The sequence below is a fragment of the Penaeus japonicus genome, unplaced genomic scaffold (genome assembly GCF_977035675.1).
Source record: "Penaeus japonicus unplaced genomic scaffold, GWHDUDI00000001_assembly GWHDUDI00000013, whole genome shotgun sequence".
NCBI classification, from domain to species: domain Eukaryota; kingdom Metazoa; phylum Arthropoda; class Malacostraca; order Decapoda; family Penaeidae; genus Penaeus; species Penaeus japonicus.
This window is the reverse complement of record NW_028234415.1, coordinates 21,365,769-21,388,509: the sequence shown is the minus strand read 5'-3', so window position 1 is coordinate 21,388,509 and position 22,741 is coordinate 21,365,769. Positions and strand designations below refer to the sequence as shown.

Genomic DNA, 22,741 nt, shown 5'->3' with positions numbered 1-22,741 from the left:
GAAAAAATGAAGGAAAAAAGGCGAGGTGTTTCGTGATTGCTGTGTGACCTTCCACGGCAGTTATTAAGGTTGATACTTGTATTTAAGATGTCTTGGATTTTCGCCCTTCCTTGCCCGATTGCAGGACGCCTGTAGCCGTTTCCTCTCGCCGAGTAACCTGTGATATCTGAACCTCCAGCATCCAGAATTCATCTCCTTCCTCTCCTCGCCCTTTCACCCCTTTCTGCCCTATTCCCTTTTTTGGTCCTTCCACTGTCAATTTCCCTGTCTGTCTGTCTACCTGCTCTTCATCTTTTTTACATCCTAGTTAATTCCCTTTCTTTTAGTTAGCTTTCTCTTTTTTTCCTATTCCTCACAGAAAACTATGTCCCTATTCTCTTGACCTGTTTTCGTCCTCCTCCTTCCTTTCAAAGTTATTCTGTATTACACTCTTCACCACATCCTCTTTTCCTAACCCCTCCCCCCTTCTCCTCACCGTCTGCTATTTCCCCCTCCCCCTCCTGCTGCACCACCGGAGAAATAACGGAATGACCTTTCCCTCCGAATCTTCGCGTAAGGTCGGTGTCCCCCACCCCGCCCCTGTCCCCGCCCCCACACACCCGACTCGCGCAACCTCCCCGGGCTGGTCTTGACTCCAGAATCGACTCGCCATAAATTCAGTTTACCGATAGAACAACTATGAGAGCTTGCACGCACGCACGACCAGGCAGGCCAGCAAGCAATGCCCGTGCTTCCCGTCTCGGTATATCACGAGAGAACAACGATGCAGTAATTGCAACAAACAGTAATTAATGCGCCGATAAATTATACACAACACGGGGAGAGGGTCCGAGGGGAGTACAAAGACGTTTTCAGTCGAGGTGGAGTCGGACGGTTAGGTTAGATAAGAAGACGGAAGAAGGGAGGAAGGGAGGAAGGAAAAGATATGGAGAGAAAGGGGGAAAACATAGGAAAGAGGGAGAGAGAAGGAAGTAGGGCGATGTAAGACGAAATCAAAAGGGGAAAAAATAGAAAAGAGAGAAAGAGGGGAATGATGTGGAAGGAGGCGAAAAATCAGAGAGAGGGGGATGTGGATATAATCGAAAAACGGGGAAGAAAAGATAAGTGAACGAGAACAAGAAAAAAAAAGAACAAAAATGGAAGATGCAGCAGGAGGCGAGTAAATAAGAAAAAAACAAAGCTGTCGAGGGCATCGTTTTCGGGCTAATCTCCCCCGGGGTTTGCGTTAAATATACCCGAATTAACCAAATTAGACCGATTAAAACGGGCACGAAGCCACGGCGTTTTTTTTATGTTTTTTCTTCTTCTCTTTTTATAGAGGATGTTATTACGGGATCATCGAAACCATTACAGTTCATCAGAGCAAACCCATTACAGGTGAACTCAAAGAAGTCGGAGGGAGGAGGGAGGGAGATGGAGAGGGAGGGGAATGGTGAGGAAGAAGGATGGTGAGGGAGGGAGATGGTAAGGGAGGGAAGGAGATGGAGGAAGACGGAAGGAGGAGGGGAGTAAGGGGGAGAGAGAGAGAAGAGGGGGAAATGTGGAAAAGGTGAGAAGGGCAAAGGATAAAGAATGGGAGGAGGAGAGAAGAGGAAGGGTGAAGAATAAGAGAGAGAAGAGAAAGGGAAAAAGAAAATGGGAGAAAACGGGGGAGAAGGTAAGGGGTGAAAAAGGAGATGCAAGTTGGATGGATGGGCTGAAAGGAGGATAGAAGACGAAAGGCAAGAAGAGTTTAGGAAAGAAGAAAGAAAAAGAGAGAGGGAGAAGGGGAGGAGGAGGAGGGCAAAGACGAAGAGTAATGGGGTCACCTCAGTACCCGAAGTACCCCGACCTCACCCTCTCCCCCCTATTACTTCACCTCTCAACTTTGAGCAAGAACCATCTATCAAAATACAAGCTTGTAGGTGTGCCATCACCACACTACCTGCGCCTCCAACAACCTACCCCCCCCCCTTCGCAAAACACGCTCACCAATCACCTCTCCCGGTCATTCAAAAAGGGACCGTTAACGGCTCAATTACACCTTACCTGTTCGACCGTTATGGACATGTAGCTATTGCGCAAGGCTTGGAAGCTACTTTTCTTTTCTCTGTTCTCATTCATCTGTTGCGCTGATTTGGTCTCGCTCTGCCACTTCAGCCTCGTGTGACATATTGTTCTTCCTATTTTATTCTTTGCTTCTTCTGAACAAATATAGATCGTATTCCAAAAATCGTAATCGTAAATTATAAACTCTTTCGAGCAAATGTAAACCGTAAATTCCTAAGAACACATGTAAATTGTAGATACATAATTAACGCGTCAATCCACGTTATCTCCATCATTCTAATGGAACAGTGTTTATCATGCATTCTTACGATTCTTCTCTCTTTTTATCGCCATTCTCCCCCATCGCAAAATCGGTGTATTCCGAAACGGACATGACTTATTCTTACCTACCAATACCCTCTCTTTCTCTACTTCTTTCCTTCTTTATCCTCTTCCTTCCTTCCCTCCCTCCCTACCTCGCTACCTCTCCTCTCCTCTCCTCTCCTCTCCTCTCCCCTCCTTCCCTACCTCTCTCCCTACCTCCCTCCCTCTCCTCTCCTTCCCTCCCCCCCCTCACGTCCCTGCAATCCATTTGATAAAAATCACTTCAGTAAAAATGCGTTTCAGTTTACCCTTCCTTCTCCACTATCTTTATTATGTCATTTGTTACCAACGGCCGAGCGAAACAGATACACGCAAGATAGGTGTGACAAACAGCAACACATACATTGAGAGAGAGAGAGAGAGAGAGAGAGAGAGAGAGAGAGAGAGAGAGAGAGAGAGAGAGAGAGAGAGAGAGAGAGAGAGAGAGAGAGAGAGAGAGAGAAGAGAAGAGAGAGAGAGAAGAGAGAGAGAGGAGAGAGAGAGAGAGGAGAGAGAGAGAGAGAGAGAGAGAGAGAGAGAGAGAGAGAGAGAGAGAGAGAGAGAGAGAGAGAGAGAGAGAGAGAGAGAGAGAGAGAAAGAGAGAGAGTGAGAGAGCTGTTGGGCAGACTCCCGATGCCTCGTTTGAGTATGAAATAATGTAAATATCCCTTTCCCCGCCCTTTCACCCTCATCCATTTTATGCTTACTCGACAATCCTGCACTCAATGTTCTCAACGTATGTGAGTGTATGTGTGTGTGTGTGGGGGGGTATGTATGTATGTATGCATGCATGTATGCTTGTATGTATGTATGTATGCATGTATGTGTTTATGCACGCATGTATATATATATATATATATATGTATGTATGTAAGTATGCATGCATATATAAATATGTATGTATGTAAGTATGCGTGCATATATAAATATGTATGCATGTATGTATGTAGGCATGCATGCATGTGTATGTAGATATATATATATGTGTGTGTACGTGTGTGTGTGTGTGTGTGTGTGTGTGTATGTGTGTGTTTGCGTGTGTTTGCGTGTGTGTGTGTGTTTGTGTGTGTGTGTGTGTGTAAGCTTTGACTGATGGTTCAAAAGCTTGTTGCACCTTCAATTTCAACTTTCTCTCCGTGTAAGGAACACAATAACCTCACCCCCACCCTCATCCTCTATCACCCCCACTACCTTTCTGGAACCTGAGTCAAATATGATAATTGTCTTCCTTTGTTACCCATCTTCGTTTTTGCTGCCTATTTATCTCTCCCCCCCACATTGCTTTCTACTGCTTTAATTTCTTCCTTTATTTCCTCTCTCTATCTCTGATTATCTTCTCCTTCCCCTCTCTCCAAGTCAAAAGAAGTTCAACCAGACTGTTCAGCAAACTGTTCGGTAATTATACATTTCAGATCAATTTTGAATTCTCTCTCTCTCTTTCACTCACTCTCTCTATTTCCTTTCCTGTCTCTGTCTCTGCTGCTGTCTCTTGAGCTCTGTCTCTGTACTCTGTCTCCGTCATTCTCTCTCTCTCTCTTTCACTCACTCTCTCTCTCTCTCTCTCTCTCTCTCTCTCTCTCTCTCTCTCTCTGTCTCTCTCTCTCTCTTTCTCTCTTTCTCTCTCTTTCTCTCTCTTACTACCATATCATGCTTCCACCCTTGTCACCGGAGCATCAGTCGAAACAGAACAAGAAAAGAGAACAACGAGTTCGGCTTCCCCCCTCCCCCTCCCCCCTCCCCCAACGCTAACACCCATAGCAAAGGCCATTCACAAAGAGCGGCGAACGCGCGCGCCCCCCGCCGTACGGCCGCAACGCGACACTCCCAAACCTCATTCAAAGAGCCATTCACGGGCGGCCTACGGACCACCCACCCTACAAGCACCGCACGCCCTCGATCGGGAAAATGGAAGGCGCGAGGGAGGGGGGGGGGAGGAGTAGGAGACCAAAAGCGCCTAATACACATTCAGTTCGCTAGACGATAAGCCACGTATATAATACACCAAGTCGACCTCCATCCCCCCCATCCCCTCCCCCAATCGCAGTCCCATACCCTACGAGAGTAAACACAAACACGTTTCGTCTCAGTGTCACTAGGCTCCTTACTCAACCCGGCCTTGTTACTCTCCAGCTAAGAACTATACAGGACCGCATGCTATAGTCGTTGTTCTCTAACACTCTATGAGTGAGACTGAAAAGAATAGCTTGATGCGGTTCAATTATATCAGAATAATTACATGTAATAACTCTAGTTAACCAATAACCACCACCACAAGCGATTACAACCATGATGATGATGATAATCATGGCGACTGGTAACCACAACCACCAACAACACTACCCAAAAAATAATTAAGAGGCAAACAAAAACAACAAACACAAAGAACAAAGGGGAGTCGCAGCCAATCAGAACACAGCGAGAAGCAAAGCACATCACACTCACACCCACACCCACACTCCTCAAAAAACACACCAGCAGCATCTATCAAGAAAAGTGGACACGTACATAAACAGGAAGCTCAAGAGGACCAAAACATCCTTAAGACATTCCTCGCCGCGATAAGGAGGCAACTTTAAAGAGAGAAAAAATACAACAATTTCTGGTTTAGAGACGAGAGGGGATGAGGGAGGGAGAGGGGGGAAGGGGAGGGAGAGGGAGGAAGAAGGGAGTGAGAGGATGGGAGGGAGAGAAGAAAGATAGAGGGAGAGGGAGGGAGGAAAGAGGAAGAAAGGGAGAGAGAGAGAAAGAGGAAGGGAGGGAGAAAGAGGAAGGAAGGGAGAGAGAAATAGGAAGGAAGGGAGAGAGAAAGAGGATGGAAGGGAGAGAGAAAGAGAGAGAGAGAGAGAGAGAGAGAGAGAGAGAGAGAGAGAGAGAGAGAGAGAGAGAGAGAGAGAGAGAGAGAGAGAGAGAGAGAGAGAGAGAGAGAGAGAGAGAAGAAGGAGAGAGAGAGAGAGGAGAAAGAGAGAGAGAGAGAGAGAGAGAGAGAGAGAGAGAGAGAGAGAGAGAGAGAGAGAGAGAGAGAGAGAGAGAGAGAGAGAGAGAGAGAGAGAGAGAGGAAAGAAAGGAGAAGGAAGAGGGAAGTAGGGAGGGGAACTACTGCAAAGGTGTGAAGGAAAGGAACAAGGCAAAGCAACGGATCAAGCTCAAGAAAGTATGAAGATAATAGTTATGAAAAATAGACATGAAGAATACGAGTGAGAGGAAGGAAAGAAAATAAAGAAACACAAATGCAGAACGGAAGAATTTTCGCGAACAAAGGAAAAAAACTTAAGGGGTAAGAGAGGAAAGAAACAGAGACAGAGAAAAAAAACACGACAAAACAAAAAAACAATACTCGTGGTGCCACTCCAAAGTTGTTTACACAAGAGCCTAAGAGTAACAAAGATCACCCCCCCTCCCTACCCCTTCATCTCCCACCCCCAAGCTGCCCCTTCACCCCTCCCCACCCCACCCCACCTCACCCCCCCTCCCCTACCTACCCTCGGGCCCCCTTCACCTAACCCATAAGCACCTCAAGCCGTAACACACTTCTTCATGGTAGTCTACACAACCTCCCCTGCTACTACAACACGATGATAAAAAAGCAAAGAGAATAGCTGTGAGAAAAAAGAAAGAAAGAGGGAGAGGGAGAGGGCGAGAGAAAGAAAGAAAGAAAGAAAGAAAGAAAGAAAGAAAGAAAGAGAGAGAGAGAGAGAGAGAGAGAGAGAGAGAGAGAGAGAGAGAGAGAGAGAGAGAGAGAGAGAGAGAGAGAGAGAGAGAGAGAGAGAGAGAGAGAGAGAGAGAGAGAAAGTGAAAGAGACAAGGTAAAACGAGATAAAGATAGAAGAGAACGAGGCGGAGATAAAAGAAAGAGGAAGAAAAAAAACACACAAACAAAACCACAAGAAAACAAAAAGAAAGAGAACAAAACAAAAAAGAAAAAGAAACAAGGAAGAAGAAGAAAAAAGGGGCAGGAAGGAATGGGCTCCGTGCGTGGAGATCCCAGTGAACCATGATGCTAAGGAGACTTCCGGCTGCCTCCTGCTCCTCCAGGCCTACTTGAAGGCAGGCTTTCAGAAGCAGTGCGAATGAAACTCTTCCTCAGTTTCTACTTAAAATAATAATAATAACTTTTATTTATCTTCATTCGCCATAGCGGTAGAATGTCGTCCTTCTTGATACACATTTCTGACAACTCGTGAGAGGGAGGAGAGGTGGGGAGGGGGAGGGGGGAAAGTAGAAAGGGAAAAGACAGACGCAATAGAGAGGGGAGAGGAAATTGAGAAAGGAGAGCGCGATGGAGTGGGAGAAGGAAGGGGGTATGAATCAACTCAGGAGTGAGGAGAGGGGGGGGGGGGCGGAGTGAGGAGAGGGGGGACCCAAAACATGGATATCAATCTCGGCTCGAGATGACTTCCGAAATAAACATAAAACATAACAAAAGAAAAATCAGAAACTCCTTCCGCCCATCTGCGTTCAACAGCTGTATGACAAGGCCTTCACGATGGCGGGGGAGGTGGGGGGGAGGAGGAGGAGAAGGGGAAGAGGAAGGGGGGAAGGAGGAGGAGGAGGAGGAGGAGGAGGAGGAGGAGGAGGAGGAGGAGGAGGAGGAGGAGGAGAAGAAGGAGAAGAAGAAGGAGAAGAAGAAAGAGAAGGGGAAGGGAGGATGGGGGTAGAGCATACACATGGAAGTCACAAATATTATCAATAAAAAGAAAGCTATCAAGATTTGGATCATCTGGTCCGACTGACTCTCTTCTCCTGGCCTTGTGCGTCCCACTGCCAAATGCATGATCCTTTTCATGTTGCATGCGATCCGCTCTTACTGCAAGGCTTTACTTGTTGGTATGGAGGGAGTAGGATGCAAGGACGCTCTTTCATTTCCTTCTTCCTCTTCTCTTTCTTCTTCTTTGTTCTCCTCCCCTTCATTTTCCTCTCTCCCATCCTCTCCTCCATCCTCCGTTTCTCTTTCTTTCTCTCAACCTATCTACTTATCTATCTATCAACCTATCCACTTATCTCTCTCTCGACCTATCTACCTATCTATCTATCAACCTATCTACCTATCTATCTATCGACCTATCTACTTATCTATCCATCAACCTATCTACTTATCTATCTATCAACCTATCCACTTACCTCTCTCTCGACCTATCTACCTATATATCTATCAACCTATCTAACTACCTATCTATCGACCTATCTACTTATCTATCCATCAACCTATCCACTTACCTCTCTCTCGACCTATCTACCTATCCATCTATCGACCAAACTATCTACCTATCTATCTATCGACCTATCTACTTATCTATCCATCAACCTATCTACTTATCTATCTATCAACCTATCCACTTACCTCTCTCTCGACCTATCTACCTATATATCTATCAACCTATCTACTTATCTATCTATCAACCTATCCACTTACCTCTCTCTCGACCTATCTACCTATATATCTATCAACCTATCTAACTACCTATCTCTCGACCTATCTACTTATCTATCCATCAACCTATCCACTTATCTCTCTCTCGACCTATCTACCTATCTATCTATCAACCAATCTCCCTATCTATCTATCGACCTATCTACCTATCCATCTATCGACCAAACTATCTACCTATCTATCTATCGACCTATCTACCTATCTATCCATCGACCTATCTACCTATATATCTATCAACCTATCCACTTATCTCTCTCTCGACCTATCTACCTATCCATCTATCGACCAAACTATCTACCTATCTATCTATCGACCTATCTACTTATCTATCCATCAACCTATCCACTTATCTCTCTCTCGACCTATCTACCTATCTATCTATCGACCTATCTACCTATCTATCCATCGACCTATCTACCTATCAATCTATCGATCTATCTCCTTATCTATCTATCCATCCATCTACTTATCTATCTATCAACCAATCTACCTATCTATCTATCGACCTATCTACTTATCTATCCATCAACCTATCTACTTATCTATCTATCAACCTATCTACTTATCTATCTATCAACCTATCCACTTATCTCTCTCTCGACCTATCTACCTATCTATCTATCAACCTATCTAACTACCTATCTCTCGACCTATCTACCTATCTATCTATCGACCTATCTACCTATCCATCTATCCACCAATCTACCTATCTATCTATCGACCAAACTATCTACCTATCTATCTATCGACCTATCTACTATCCCCTCTATCGACCAAACTATCTACCTATCTATCTATCGACCTATCTACTTATCTATCCATCAACCTATCTACTTATCTATCTATCAACCTATCCACTTATCTCTCTCTCGACCTATCTACCTATCTATCTATCAACCTATCTAACTACCTATCTCTCGACCTATCTACTTAACCTATTTACCTATTCATCTACTTATCTAACGACCTATCTATCTACCAATTCACCTACCTATCTATCGACCTATTCATCTATCTATCTACATATCTATCTACCTTCCTATCTATATATCATTATAAATGAATAAAAATCTTAAATTCTAAATTCAGCGCATAAGCAACAAGGGATAAGGAATAGTCAGTCAACCTCTCCGGACATGCTTTCGCTGTTGAGATCTTTCCCTCTTCCTTTAAAACATGCAAACCTGAAACAACAACAATAATAATAACGATAATAATGATAATAATGATAATAATTATTGGCATCATTATCATAATAGTAATGACAATAATAATAACAACAGAAGCAGTAATAATAATAATAATAATATTTTCTAACTCCCGCCCTCTTCCTCTCCTTAATTCTCCCTCCTACTCCCATCTCTCCTTCCCCTTCCCCCTCCCTCTCCGTCTCCCTCCCTTCCCTCTCTCTTTCTCTCTCCCTCCCTCCCTCCCTCCCTCCCTCCCTCCCTATCCCTATCTCTATCCCTCCCTCCCTCTCCCCTTCCCATTCCATCACCCACTCCTCCCTCTCTCGCCATCCCTCCCCCCCCTCTCCCCCTTCCCTCACCTCCCTCTCCTTCCCTCCTCTCCCCCTTCCCTCACCTCCCTCTCCCTCCCCCCTCTCCCGGCCCATGTCTGGGCGCGCGCTCTCGTCCTAGGTGCCCCTCGCTCCTTTCCTCCCCCTCAGGCTTCCATCAGTCCCCTTCATATCCCCGCGGTGGTTCGGTCCGTATCTTTGGTCTTTGCCCTCTCCGCCTTCCCTCACCTCCCTCTTCCTCCCCTCTCCCTCTTCTCCTTTTTTCCATCTTCCCGGACGAATCACTCCCGCAACAAGACGACAACAAAGAACTCCTTCATCTTACCTCTTGGGGAGTGAAAGGGCATCTTGACGGATGTGGGGGGAAGGGGAGGAGAGGAGAGGGGAGGGGAGGGGAGGAGAGGGGAGGAGAGGGGAGGGGAGGAGAGGGGAGGGGAGGAGAGGGGAGGGGAGGAGAAGGGAGGAGGAGAGGAGAGAGGAGGAGAGGTGGAGGAGGAGGGGAGTAGTGGTGTGGCTGGAGTGAAATGAGTTGTATAGGGGGTGGAGTGGGGAAGGGAGGGGGAAGGAGGGGAAAGGAGGGGATGGGGGGGGTATAGGACGGGAGAAGGTGGGTACCAGAGGGAGAGACGCTGCTGAAGGTGCGATACACGCGTAGAGACAACCCTGTGATTATTATGAGGACAAAAAGACCTGTGTATATATAGATGTGTGTATATACATGCGTTTTTTTCTTATGTGCGAGTGTGAGTGAGTGAGTGTGTGTGTGAGAGTGTGAGTGAATGTGAGTGTGAGTGTGAGTGTGAGTGTGAGTGTGAGTGTGAGTGTGTGTGTGTGTGTGTGTGTGTGTGTGTGTGTGTGTGTGTGTGTGTGTGTGTGTGTGTGTGTGTGTGTGTGTGCAGTGCCCCCCCCCTACCCCCCCCCCCCCCCCCCCCCCCAACACCACACTTGTCGTGTGTGCTCGGGTGCTAGTGGGAACGTTTGGATGGTGTGTATCGTAATTGGGTGTGTGTGTGTGTGTGTGTGTGTGTGTGTGTGTGTGTGTGTGTGTGTGTGTGTGTGTGTGTGTGTGAGTGTGAAGCGAGAGAGAGAGATGACGAGAGACAGGCAGAGAAAGGGAGTTGAAGACAGATCATCAGAAGTGAAAAGGAAGGATAAAGAACCTGTAACCCCGCCCCCCGTCCTCCCATAAAGAAAAGAAAAGAAAAAAACATGGTCTCAACACACAGGCGACAATGCAACTGCGTAAACTCAAAAAGGAAAAAAAAAATATCCACAACCAAAGAAATAAACAAAACATTTCGCCATAAAAAAATGACAAAGGATACAGTAGAAGTCAGGGCCAGTAAGTGAATAAATCTGCAAATTTCTCACATCCAAAACAGTGTCTGAACAGTAGGTGAACTTTATTTCGAGGTCTGTAGCAACTTTTCGGACGCGGACTTTCAAATTCTTCTCTTCTTCTTCTTCTTCTTCATCTTCTTTAACTCGAAATCCACCAATGCATTTCCATTTATTCATTTTCTGTTTACAAGTCTCTTTCCCTCGTTTTTTTTTTCTTTCTTTCTTTCTTTGCTGATCTCCTTCCCTCGTTTATTTTCTCTTAACAGGTCTCCTTCTCGCCGTCTTTACCTTCCTCATTGATATTCTCCTCAAGGGACCTCTTTCTATCCCCCATTAATACTCCCTTTAGGCGCTGCTTCCCCCCGCCATTAATTTCTTCTGAACATGTCCCTTTCCTTCCTCATGAGATACCTCTTCATTTGTCTCTTCCCGTGGATTTTCTCCCTTATTAATGTCCACTTAAACGTGTCTCCTTCCTTCTCATTAATTTTCATTTTAACACGTCTCTTTCTTCCCTCATTAACTTGCTCCTTAACATGCCTCTTTCCTTCTCATTAATTTCCTCTTCAACACGTCTCTTTCCTCCCTCTGAATTCCCTTACTTTCCTCTCTCGTTTATTCTACTCCATTCTTCATTCACTCTGTTGCCGTTTTCCCTTTTTATTTCATCTTCACTCACTCAACGACTTTTTTTTTATAATTTTCTTCCGATTCCTCTTCTCCTTTTGCTCCACCCGGATCTAATCATTCGTACTCTCGCGCGTTCTCGTAAATCACGCGATAAAAAAGAGAGGAAATAACTACACGAAACAAACAGAATCATGTAAAAAGAATGAACGAAAAAGAAAGAAAGAAAAAAAAAAGCTTTCACTCATGCGGCGTTCCCACACAAACCAACGCAGTTGAATCATCAATCAGACATTTTCGAGCGGATCATTGACCACTGAATGCCATTGGACTCGTGTTTTACCGTCGTTGCACACGCACATTCCCTCACTCACTCACTCACTCACACACACACACACACACCCAGAGGCACATGTACACCTTTGAGCTTTCTAAGGGCTGAATTTCTCCCATATAACCTTTTGCGAAAGAGTCCACAGCGTGTAATAATATTCATAATGTTTCCAATAATCATGGACGTAGATCTTTTTAATACTGATTAATTTAATAACTTTAATGTGAATAAAAAAATAAAATAAAATCTACATCCGGGACTTCCACTGCCACTGTCTGACTGATGGCATCACAAGAGGGGAATCAAAGCGGTCATTGAGGATTCTCCCCTCACCTTCTCCTTACCGCCAATCCCTCATCATTAACCCCCTTTGTTACCTCCTCCTTCGCCCTCACCCTCTCTTCGTTCCTCCTCCTCCTCCTCCTCTCTCTTTCTCACCCTTTATTTACCCTACTCTCTGTCTCAGTCTATCTCTCTATTTCTCTTTTTTTCTCAATTTCTCTCCATACCTCCGCTCTCCTTCCCCCTCTCCACTCTCTCCTTCGCTTTCCCTCTCCCTCCTACTATCTCCTTCTCTTCTTCTTTTTCTCGTTCTCTTCTTTCCCTCCTGGTCTCTCTTTCCCTCTCTCTCTCCATCTCCCTCTCTCCTTCTCCTCCCTCTCCCATCGTCATATCTCCCTCTTAATCCCGTTCTTAATTCCGCCCTTAATATCTTCAACCTCCGCCTCTCCCTCCCCGATTCTTTACCTCTCCAATCTCTACCATTTCAATGATCAGATTTTCTCTATTTTCTGCCTGTTTTTTGTCTCCAATCGTATATATGTATATATATATATTTTTTTTTTTCAATTCATATTTCCATTCTTCTTAAATGAAATCTCTCCGCTCGCTTCCTGTTTCTCACTCTCTCTCTCTCTTTCTCTCTCTCCTTACGGACACCCGTTTCCATAAAATCGATAGTCCTTTAGGCCTACTTCTGTTGCGTGGAAACAACTACTCCCTTCTCGGTTTGTGAAACTTCCGCTAAGGAATCTCGCCCTCTTTTCCCTCTTCTTCTCTCTTTCTCTCCCCCCTTTTCCCTCTTCTTCTCTCTTCCTCTCCCCCTTTTCCCTCTTCTCTCTTTCACTCCCCCTTTTTCCTCTTCTTCTCTCTTTCTCTCCCCCCGTTTCCCTCTTCTTCTCTCTTTCTCTCCCCCTTTTCCCTCTTCTTCTCTCTTTCTCTCCCCCTTTTCCCTCTTCTTCTCTCTTTCTCTCCCCCCGTTTCCCTCTTCTTCTCTCTTTCTCTCCCCCTTTTCCCTCTTCTTCTCTCTTTCTCTCCCCCCGTTTCCCTCTTCTTCTCTCTTTCTCTCCCCCGTTTCCCTCTTCTCTCTTTCTCTCCCCCTTTTCCCTCTTCTTCTCTCTTTCTCTCCTCCTTTTCCCTCTATTCATCTTCCTCTCATCTGGCTCTCTTTAATTCTTCTCTTAACCCTCTTAACCTTTCTCATACTTTTCTTTTCTCCTCTTATTCCTCCCCATCCCTCCCCTCCTCTCGTTTCCTTTCCAACTCTCTCTCTCTCTCTCTCTCTCTCTCTCTCTCTCTCTCTCTCTCTCTCTCTCTCTCTCTCTCTCTCTCTCTCTCTCTCTCTCTCCTTCCTTCCCCCCCACAGACAACGCCAACAGGCACATTCTTCAGAACTCATCTTTTCAAAACTTTTTTACCGTCCAGCTTCTTTATTTACTTATTTAATTGTATTAATTTATTTATCTTCTTTATTCAACTGTACTATGAACTATCTAATTTTCAGTAACAAGATGTCCCTCACTCTACTGAGGCTTGCTTCGTATGTTGTACAGAAAGAGTTTTGATTCTTATAGTATACGATGATACATTTTCACAGGCGCATTTCTGTAAAGATTTTGTGCTCGCAGGCTTGCCCCTTCCCCTCTCCCTTCCCCTCTCCCTCTCCCTCTCTAGAGACAGGGAGAGAAGCGAGGACGATTTGAGAACGACCTCAAAAGACGACGACGACGACGACGAGTCTTACCTGATAGAACGCCTTGATGTGATGCAGAAGGGCGGCGAGATTAGAGAGACGCGCCGCGGCGTCGCTTGGGTGGCGGTTGACCTGCCGACCACTGCCACCTCGAGGGTCTCTGCAAGAAGAGGAGATTGGGTTATTTTCGAGATCAGAAATGTTAAATTTGTTGAAGTTAAATTCATAAGTAATTTTCTAGAACACACACTCATACACACAGACACAGACAAACACACACAGACAGACACACTCACACACAATGATTCCTACCTTCGACGCGGTCTCTTCCATTCGCAACACGCAAGCCATACAACAGCCACCACCCGATCTATTATACCCATGTCATTGACTCCTTCGCTGATGTTCCTGACAGCAAAGCGCGATTCATTTCCACACGTCAGTCTCTCCGACAGCAACACAAATCGATTTGCAATAAAGAGCAATTACGCCATCGCTTCCAAAGCACGCACAAAATCACACTCGTTCCCACGGCCAAAGCACATTTGTTCAACATATATAACTTATTATATATATATATATATATATATATATATATATAATATATACAGATAGATAGATAGCTAAGCGATAGATAGATAGTAAGTAGATAGATAGATAGACAGACGTATTTATATTTGCGTATACACAAACCCACGCGTACCATGACCTAAACATAAATATAAACATACACACAAACACACACACTTTAGTACAAGCCGATAATCATGACTATTAATAAGACAATAAACACACAGCCATACATGGAATTCCGCGTCACACCTTATTTTTTAAACTTTTTGGTGGAAATATTGAATTATGAGTGAGAAAACAAAAGGTAGAACATCTGTTATCCATTTAAACTGGTTAAAAGAAACTGTGCATGACCTGGTTAAAGTGTCATGCATCCTTGAACACATATGCGCACGCTTAATTTGGCGCACTTTCTGTGATAAGAGATGGGAAAAGGAAAGGGAGGGAGGAGGGAGGGAGGGAGGGAGGAGGGGAGAAGGGAGACAGGGAAGGGGGGAAGAGAGAGAGAGAAGGAAGGAAGGGAGAGAGGGAAGGAAGGAAGGGAGAGAGGGAAGGGAGGAAGAGAGAGAGAGAGAGAGAGAGAGAGAGAGGGGAGTAAGGGAGTGGGGGAGGGAAAGAGAGAGAGAGAGGGGAGTAAGGGAGTGGGGGAGGGAAAGAGAGAGAAAGATGGGGGTAAGAGAGAAATGATCAAGAAAATGGTAAAAAAGTACAGAGTAAGCCTATCTACACAGACTTCTTACACAGACGCCTCTCAAAAAAGATTCGCCACATTTCCTTGTCACTCAAAAAGCGCGAATATGTATGAAAGAAAAACGGGAGACAGAAAATTCATGCAAAAGATCATCCTTTTTTTCTGTATTTGAGAGTATGGGGCACTGGGGGAGGGGGTAATGTCCCCTGTACCCCCTCACCCCCATCATTCCTGCAACACGCACACGCCAACTAACCGCATGGTGTGCCACGATGCAATAACAAGCGCAAATTCATTTGTTCAGGTCAGGATAATAGCCAAGGGGGGAGGGGGGGGGGATCGGAGAAAGGGCTATCGCTCCCCCCTCCCTAATCCCAAGCTTCTTTAGCAGATCACGCGAAGCAGCAGTCTTTACAACCAAAAATTAAAGCGGCTACCGAGGCTGATCCGCACGCTTACGCACACAGACGCACACGCACCTATCTCCATCCGCATATCCACATACCCGCGTAGGCCTAAACTAAGCTACCAACACGAATCCGTCCAAACACAGACCTATTCCGTGCCTCGTCCCGATCGATGGCCCCATTCATCCCCAAGGGCAACAAGGGACACGCATTTATCACAGATACCCCCATTCCTTCAATTCCGTCGCTTAGGAAAAGAAAAGAAAAGAAAAAAGAAAATACCTACACTGGTACGCTCAATATCACTTTTTCTCGTATGATTCTTAAAGGCACGTCCTGCAAGCATGCACTAAAGCCATCTTGTGTCCACTCACCCACCCCCTCCCCACCTTACCTGCCCTCCCCTCTCCTCCTCTTCTAACTTCCCTTACCTCTCTCCCTGCCTGCCCTTTTCATGTACCTATGTACCTATGTACCTATGTACCTATGTACCTATGTACCTACCTACCTACCTACCTACCTACCTACCTACCTACCTACCTACCTACCTACCTACCTACCTACCTACCTACCTACCTACCTACCTACCTACCTACCTACCTCCCCTTTCTCTTGCTTGCCTGCCTGCCTCCCTCTCCCTTTCCCTTGATTCCCTCCCTCCTTACCTCCCCTTTTCCCTTGCATCCCCCCTCCCCTTCCCTCCCTCCCTCATTCCCCTCGCCACTGAACGCACGCACGAGCCTTCTCCGACGTCCTTAAGTCATGAATATCATAGCTTCGTCGCAGTTTGATCTTTGCGCTGACAACACTTCAGGGAAACGGGAGGAAATGCTAAATTTTTCTTCTCTCTTTTCTCTACGCCTTTTTTTCTCCTATTTCTCTCGGTTTCTTTTCTTTCTCCTCCTTTCCTTTAACTTGTTGTTCTGAATAGTGTGATAACTATACTGTAACAGGTCTGAGTAGTGTAACTATACTATAACACAAACAACAAAAGCATTAACAAAAGCCGAAACAACAACATTCAAAATAACAAAACCGTTAAACAGAGTACCAGACATCAGCTTCAATTATTTCATCATTTAATATAATAACATTCGCCATCATCATTCAGATCCAAACACACAAGCTTCGAGCAAACAATAAGCTAACACCATGATAGGAAACTTGCTTCAAATTAAACAAGACTAACGTTCAGTCTGAAATAAAGATTCTCCTGTGATCTTGAATCTCTTTTTTGAAACTGACAAAAATAACCACGTACAAAAAGAAAATACGAAAAATTGAAAAGGAAAATAATAACAGTCATTCATTTACCACGTATCTATTTGTTCTAACTATGTCACTATGTTCAATTCATAAAATTACCAGTGCAATAAAAGAATCAACTAAGAACAAACAAAAACACACGTTCGCTTGGAGAGCGATGTAAAAAAAAAACACTGAAAAACGAAGAATTGGCTTTAAAAGTGGTTGGTGCTCCAGTAAGGTGTGTGTGTGGGAGAGAAAGAGAGAGAGAGAGAGAGAGAGAGAGAGAGAGAGAGAGAGAGAGAGAGAGGGAGAGGGAGAGGGAGAGGGAGAGGGAGAGGGAGAGGGAGAGGGAGAGGGAGAGAGGGAGAGGGAGAGGGAGAGGGAGAGGGAGAGGGAGAGGGAGAGGGAGAGGGAGAGGGAGAGGGAGAGGGAGAGAGAGAGAGAGGGAGAGAGAGAGAGAGAGAGGGAGAGAGAGAGAGAGAGAGAGAGAGAGAGAGAGAGAGAGAGAGAGAGAGAGAGAGAGAGAGAGAGAGAGAGAGAGAGAGAGAGAGGGAGGGGGGGGGGAGGAAGAAGAAAAGAAAGAAAGAAAGAAAGAAAGAAAGAGAAAGAAAGAGAGAGAGAGGAGAGACGGAAAGAAAGAAAGAGAGAGGGACAAAAGTGAGTTACATGACACGTGAGAGAGCAAATATGAAAAGAGAAAGTGTAGAGCTACCTTGTAGATCGTGTTTATTGGCACTGCACGAGGGAATGGGTGGATGGGGGGGGGGGGTTCGCAAACCGCTTTATTGCACGCCTACAAGAGGTGTGGAGGACATTACATGCCAAACCTGCCGGCTGCCGTAATAATCCCCGGTCGACTTCCTGGCGCTAGAGAAGGCAACGACGACGAACACTGCGTACTGTGGCGTGCCGTGGCATTGATTCTGCGGCAATTGCGGCGATATTACATGAAGCACCTCCCCCCTCCACCCCCCCTTGCCACCACGCATGACCCATGTCGGAACGTCGCCACATAAAGCTTTCATATGCATCGGGCAACGCTTCATTCGCTGATATTGCCAACATACCTAGCCTGCCAACAACACAGCGCTTGTCAATAACATCTTCCTCCCAACACCTCTCTCATTTCAAACTGCCACCCGCTTACTTCACTCTCCCCCCCTAAACTGTTCCTACCCGCCCCCCTTCTGCCATCGGCCAAATACCGCTCTCCCCCTCTTGTCGCCTCGCCCCCCCCCCCCCCCCCCCAACACACACACACTCTCCTGAATGTCCTCCTTCCTTCAGGCAGGCAAGGTCCTTCGGGAGGCCACTCTAGTGTCAGGAAAGGAACCTGGTGCAATATGATATTGAAGAGGATATTGCAAACATCATTAGGTAGCCCAGAAGCACTCTTCATGAGAGACGGGAGTAGAAATTGGAGGAGGAAAATGAGGAGGAGGAGAAGACGATAGAAGAGAGTGGGGAGGCACAGGAGGTCAAGGCCGCTTGCAAACGCGTTACTGTAAATATTATATTAATTAAGGAAAGAGGGGGATGGATGGATAGATAGATGGATGGACAAGGAGGAATATATATATTATATAAATAATATATATATATATATATATATATATATATATATATATACATAATATATACATATATATACACACACATATATATGTATATATATATATATATATATATGTATATATCTATATATGGCAGATAAACCCACTATACACAAAACAGATTTATTGAAAATGAGACAACAGTTTCAAGATCCATCTGATCCCATCAGACCTGAAGATGGGATCCAGATGGATCTTGAAACTGTTGTCTCATTTTCAATAAATCTGTTTTGTGTATAGTGGGTTTATCTGCCATTTATCAACACGGAAGAGTGTTTTGCAAGTCATATATATATATGTATATATATATATATATATATATATATATATATATATATATATATATATATCAGAGAGAGAGAGAGAGAGAGAGAGAGAGAGAGAGAGAGATAGGCGTGGCCTTAGCAAGTGTCTGAATGACCGCCCAGCAGCGGCCTTGACACATGGGCGTCGGAAAACATTTTCTCGCCCTTGACAAGCCAGACCTCATCGTGTTCCTTCGTCAGTAGCCAGGACAGCAGCAGCATCATGATCCTAACCCTGTCCTTCCGCATCTCCTTCATCAACATCATTCTTAACGAACACCGGGCCAAAAATCAGAATAATAACGACGACAAAAACCTACAAAAATAACACGAACCTCCCTTTTCAAAACGAATGTAGTAGCATACCCATTGTAACCTCAGTGCCACAGGCCTAAACCGCAAAACATTGTTAGGCACATTCACCCCCCCCCTCTAAACTCTGCCCCTACTCCCCCCCCCCCTGCTCACTCTGCAAAAGAACTCGCCGGTTCCGTTACGGTAGGCCTACCTACCCGGGTCGCCCCCTGCCTTCCCCCCTAACCCCCTCCCCCTCGCCCTTCTAATCACACCTACGAGCTAAAGTTCACGGCCGAGGGTAATCGCATCAGTCATTACTTAATCAAACTTAAATAATTAAGGAGGGGGTGGGTGGATGGAGGGGAGGGGAGGGGAGGGCAAGGGAAGGAAATGGGAGGATGTATAGGGCGAGAGGGGTAGGGAAGAGGGAGGGAGGGAGGGAGGGAGGGAGGGAGGGAGGGAGGGAGGGGAAGGGAGGGAGGGAATGAAGGGAAAGGGCATGTAACAACGACGACCTTCGCCCCCTCTCCCCACCCCCCTCCCCCTCATTCATCACTAGAGGGCGCAGCAACACGCCGCAATTTGAATAATTTCCCACCCACTCGAGATATTCAATGTGGCTTTCGAGGGAGGCATACCCCCTCCCCCCCCACCCCTCCTCCCTCTTAGAACTGACAGGTAATGTGCTTCGCGGGTGCGTAATGACGAGTAATTATCCGAGGCAATTACCCGTGAGGTGGGCGTGGAAGGTCTGTGTGGAGGGCGGAGGGGGGTTAGTAACGCTAACAGTTAGGGGTTATCTCAGGGCTGCGGATGGCGGGAGGGGGGGGGGTGAGAAGGGAGGGAAAGAAAGAGAGGGAGAGAGAGGACGGGATGAGTGGGACGGAGGGAAGGAAGGAGGAAAGAAGGGTGGGAGGGAGGGAGGGAGGGAGGGAAGGAGGAAAGGAGGGAGAGAGAGTGACAGTGGAAGAGGTAGCGGTTAGGGAAGAGAAAAGGGTGGGGAGAGAAAGGCACGGGGCCGAGGAGGAGGAGTTGTAGAAGGAGAAAGAGAGAGAGAAGAAGAAGAAGAAAAAGGAGAAGAAGAAGAAGAAGAAGAAGAAGAAGAAGAAGGAGGAGGAGATGGAGAAGGAGGAGGAGGAGATGGAGAAGAAGGAGGAAAAGGAGGAGGGGGAGAAAGAGGAGGAGTTGCAGGAGATGAAGGGCCAGGAGGAGGACGTGCGGCCATTACCTGCCTAATCTTCCTGGCATCCGGCCCCTGTAGAAGGTGGTGGTGGAGGTGGAGGGTGGAGGAAGAAGAGGAAGAGGAGGAGGTGGAGGGTAGAAGAAGAGGAGGAAGAGGAGGGTGGAAAAAAGGAGGAGAAGATATTACGGTGGCAGCAGTGAAGGAGAAGAATGAGAAAAAAGACGAAATAAGAAAGAAAGGGAACAAAAGGGAACGACGACGAGGAGGAAAGAGAAGCGACCGAAGTGGGCAAGGGGGAGAAAGAAGAAAGGACACCAACAATTATCTTCTACAGGAGCATTGATCCCAAGTGCTCAAGGACGCCGCGGCGAAGACAAGGAGACGGGCGACGGCAGCAGGACGACTTTTAAAAAAAGAAAAAGAAAGGAGAGAGGGAGAGGGAGCGGGAGGGAGGGAGTGAGGGAGGGAGGGAGGGAGGGAGGGAGGGAGAGAGACTTATGACTTTGACGAATTTATTGAGACAAGTGATTACATATATCTCAAAAGAATGAGGTAACATAGGTTATCCTCACCCCAATCTTAGTACCTCTTTGGGCTCAGAAAGAGAGAGAGATAGAGAAGAAAGAGAGAGAGAGAGAGAGAGAGAGAGAGAGAGAGAGAGAGAGAGAGAGAGAGAGAGAGAGAGAGAGAGAGAGAGAGAGAGAGAGAGAGAGAGAAGAGAGAGAGAGAGAAGAGAGTGAAAGAGAAAGAGAAAGAGAAGAAGAGATAGAGAAAGAGAGAGAGAGAGAGAGAGAGAGAGAGAGAGAGAGAGAGAGAGAGAGAGAGAGAGAGAGAGAGAGAGAGAGAGAGAGAGAGAGAGAGAGAGAGAGAGAGAGAGAGAGAGAGAGAGGAGAGAGAGAGAGAAATGAAAAGAGAGAGGAGAAGAGAGAGAGAGAGAGAGAGAGAGAGAGAAAATGAAGAGAGAGAGAGAGAGAGAGAGAGAGAGAGAGAGAGAGAGAGAGAGAGAGAGAGAGAGAGAGAGAGAGAGAGAGAGAGAGAGAGAGAGAGAGAGAGAGAGAGAGAGAAATGAAGAGAGAGAGAGAGAAATGAAGAGAGAGAGAGAGAAATGAAGAGAGAGAGAAATGAAGAGAGAGAGAGAGAGAGAAATGAAGAGAGAGAGAGAGAGAGAAATGAAGAGAGAGATAGATAGATATAGAGAGAGAGAAAGGAAGACAGAGAGAGAGAAAGGAAGAGATGGAGAGAGAAATGAAGAGAGAGAGAGAGAGAAATGAAAAGAGAGAGAGAGAGAGAGAGAGAGAAATGAAGAGAGAGAGAGAGAGAGAGAGAGAGAGAGAGAGAAATGAAGAGAGAGAGAGAGAGAGAAATGAAGAGAGAGAGAGAGAGAGAAATGAAGAGAGAGAGAGAGAGAGAGAGAGAGAGAGAAATGAAGAGAGAGAGAGAGAGAGAGAGAGAGAGAGAGAGAGAGAGAGAGAGAGAGAGAGAGAGAGAGAGAGAGAGAGAGGAGGGAGAGGGAGAGAGAGAGAGAGAAGGAGAGAAGGAGAGAGAGAGAAGCGGAGAGAGAGGAAGAGAGGGAGTAGAGAGAAGAGGAGAGAGAGAAGAGAGAGAAAGAGAGAGAGAAAGAGGAAGAGAGAGAAATTGAGAGAGAGAGAGAGAGAAATGAAGAGAGAGAGAGATAGATAGAGAGAGAGAGAAATGAAGAGAGAGAGAGAGAGAGAGAGAGAGAGAGAGAGAGAGAGAGAGAGAGAGAGAGAGAGAGAGAGAGAGAGAGAGAGAGAGAGAGAGAGAGAGAGAGAGAGAGAGAGAGAGAGAGAGAGAGAGAGAGAGAGAGAGAGAGAGAGAGAGAGAGAGAGAGAGGAGAGAGAGAGAGGAAGAGCGAGAGAGGAAGAGGAAGAGGAAGAAGAGGAAGAGGAAGAGAAAGAGAGAGAAAGAGGAAGAGGAAGAGAGAAAAGAGAAATAGAGAGAGAGGGAAGTAAAGACAGACAAATAGAGAGAGAAATAGTCTGAGAAAAAAGAGGGAGAGGATAAAGGAGGAAGCAGGGGAAGAGGAAGAGGGGATAATGAGAAAAATACCAGGAGAAGGGCGAAGAAAACACCCAAGAAGGAGCAAAAGACGCAGTAGGCCAGGTGCGAGCGGTAATCAGGTGTGGCGATCCGAATGAATTAAGCCACCACCTGGGCTGCGGCGGCTCTGAGTCAGCGGAAGGAACCATTTCGGGGTGCGAAGTAGACAGCATCAGGAACGAAATAGGAGAGGGAGACGTAACTCACTCACATACACACGCTCACACACACACACACACACACACGCAATCTCACCCTCTCATTCTCACTCTCAGTCTTGCTCTCACTCACTCACTCTCTCTCTGCGTGTGCGTACTTGCTTGCGTGCGTGCATGTTCGCGGTATCTCCTAAAATTACTCATCTAAATATCACAAAAGTTATGCCCTTTGCTCTTTTGAAAAAAAAAGTGAAGCAGTGAGAGAATATCTAAAAAGGACAAGAGAAGAGTTTCAAATGCATCCTCACTCCGGAACTACGGTCTGAGGGAGACACTCAATCTACCATCACCACACACTCTCTGTCTCTGTCTCTGTCTCTCCCTGTCTCTTTACCACTCACACTCACACTCAAAACTCACAGGCATACGTACACACATGCGTAGGTACGCGCATACATATAAATATTGCAAGCTAAAAGAAAAATAAAACAAAAGAAAAACAAGAAAAGCAAGAAGGCAAGGAGGAGGGAGGGAGGGAATGAGGGAGGGAGGGAGGGAGGGAGGGAGGGAGGGAGGGAGGGAGGGAGGGAGGG

General features: G+C 46.1%; 1 protein-coding gene across 1 annotated transcript in view; it reads right to left on the bottom strand.

Moving 5' to 3' along the window:
- The window catches only part of Girdin (protein girdin), a 281,482-nt gene that overhangs the window by 210,746 nt on the left and 47,995 nt on the right, over window positions 1-22,741 (bottom strand). The window contains exon 3 of the mRNA XM_043003721.2: window positions 13,664-13,772. Coding sequence (XP_042859655.1) covers window positions 13,664-13,772 — 109 coding nt within the window. The remainder of the gene's footprint in view (window positions 1-13,663; window positions 13,773-22,741) is intronic.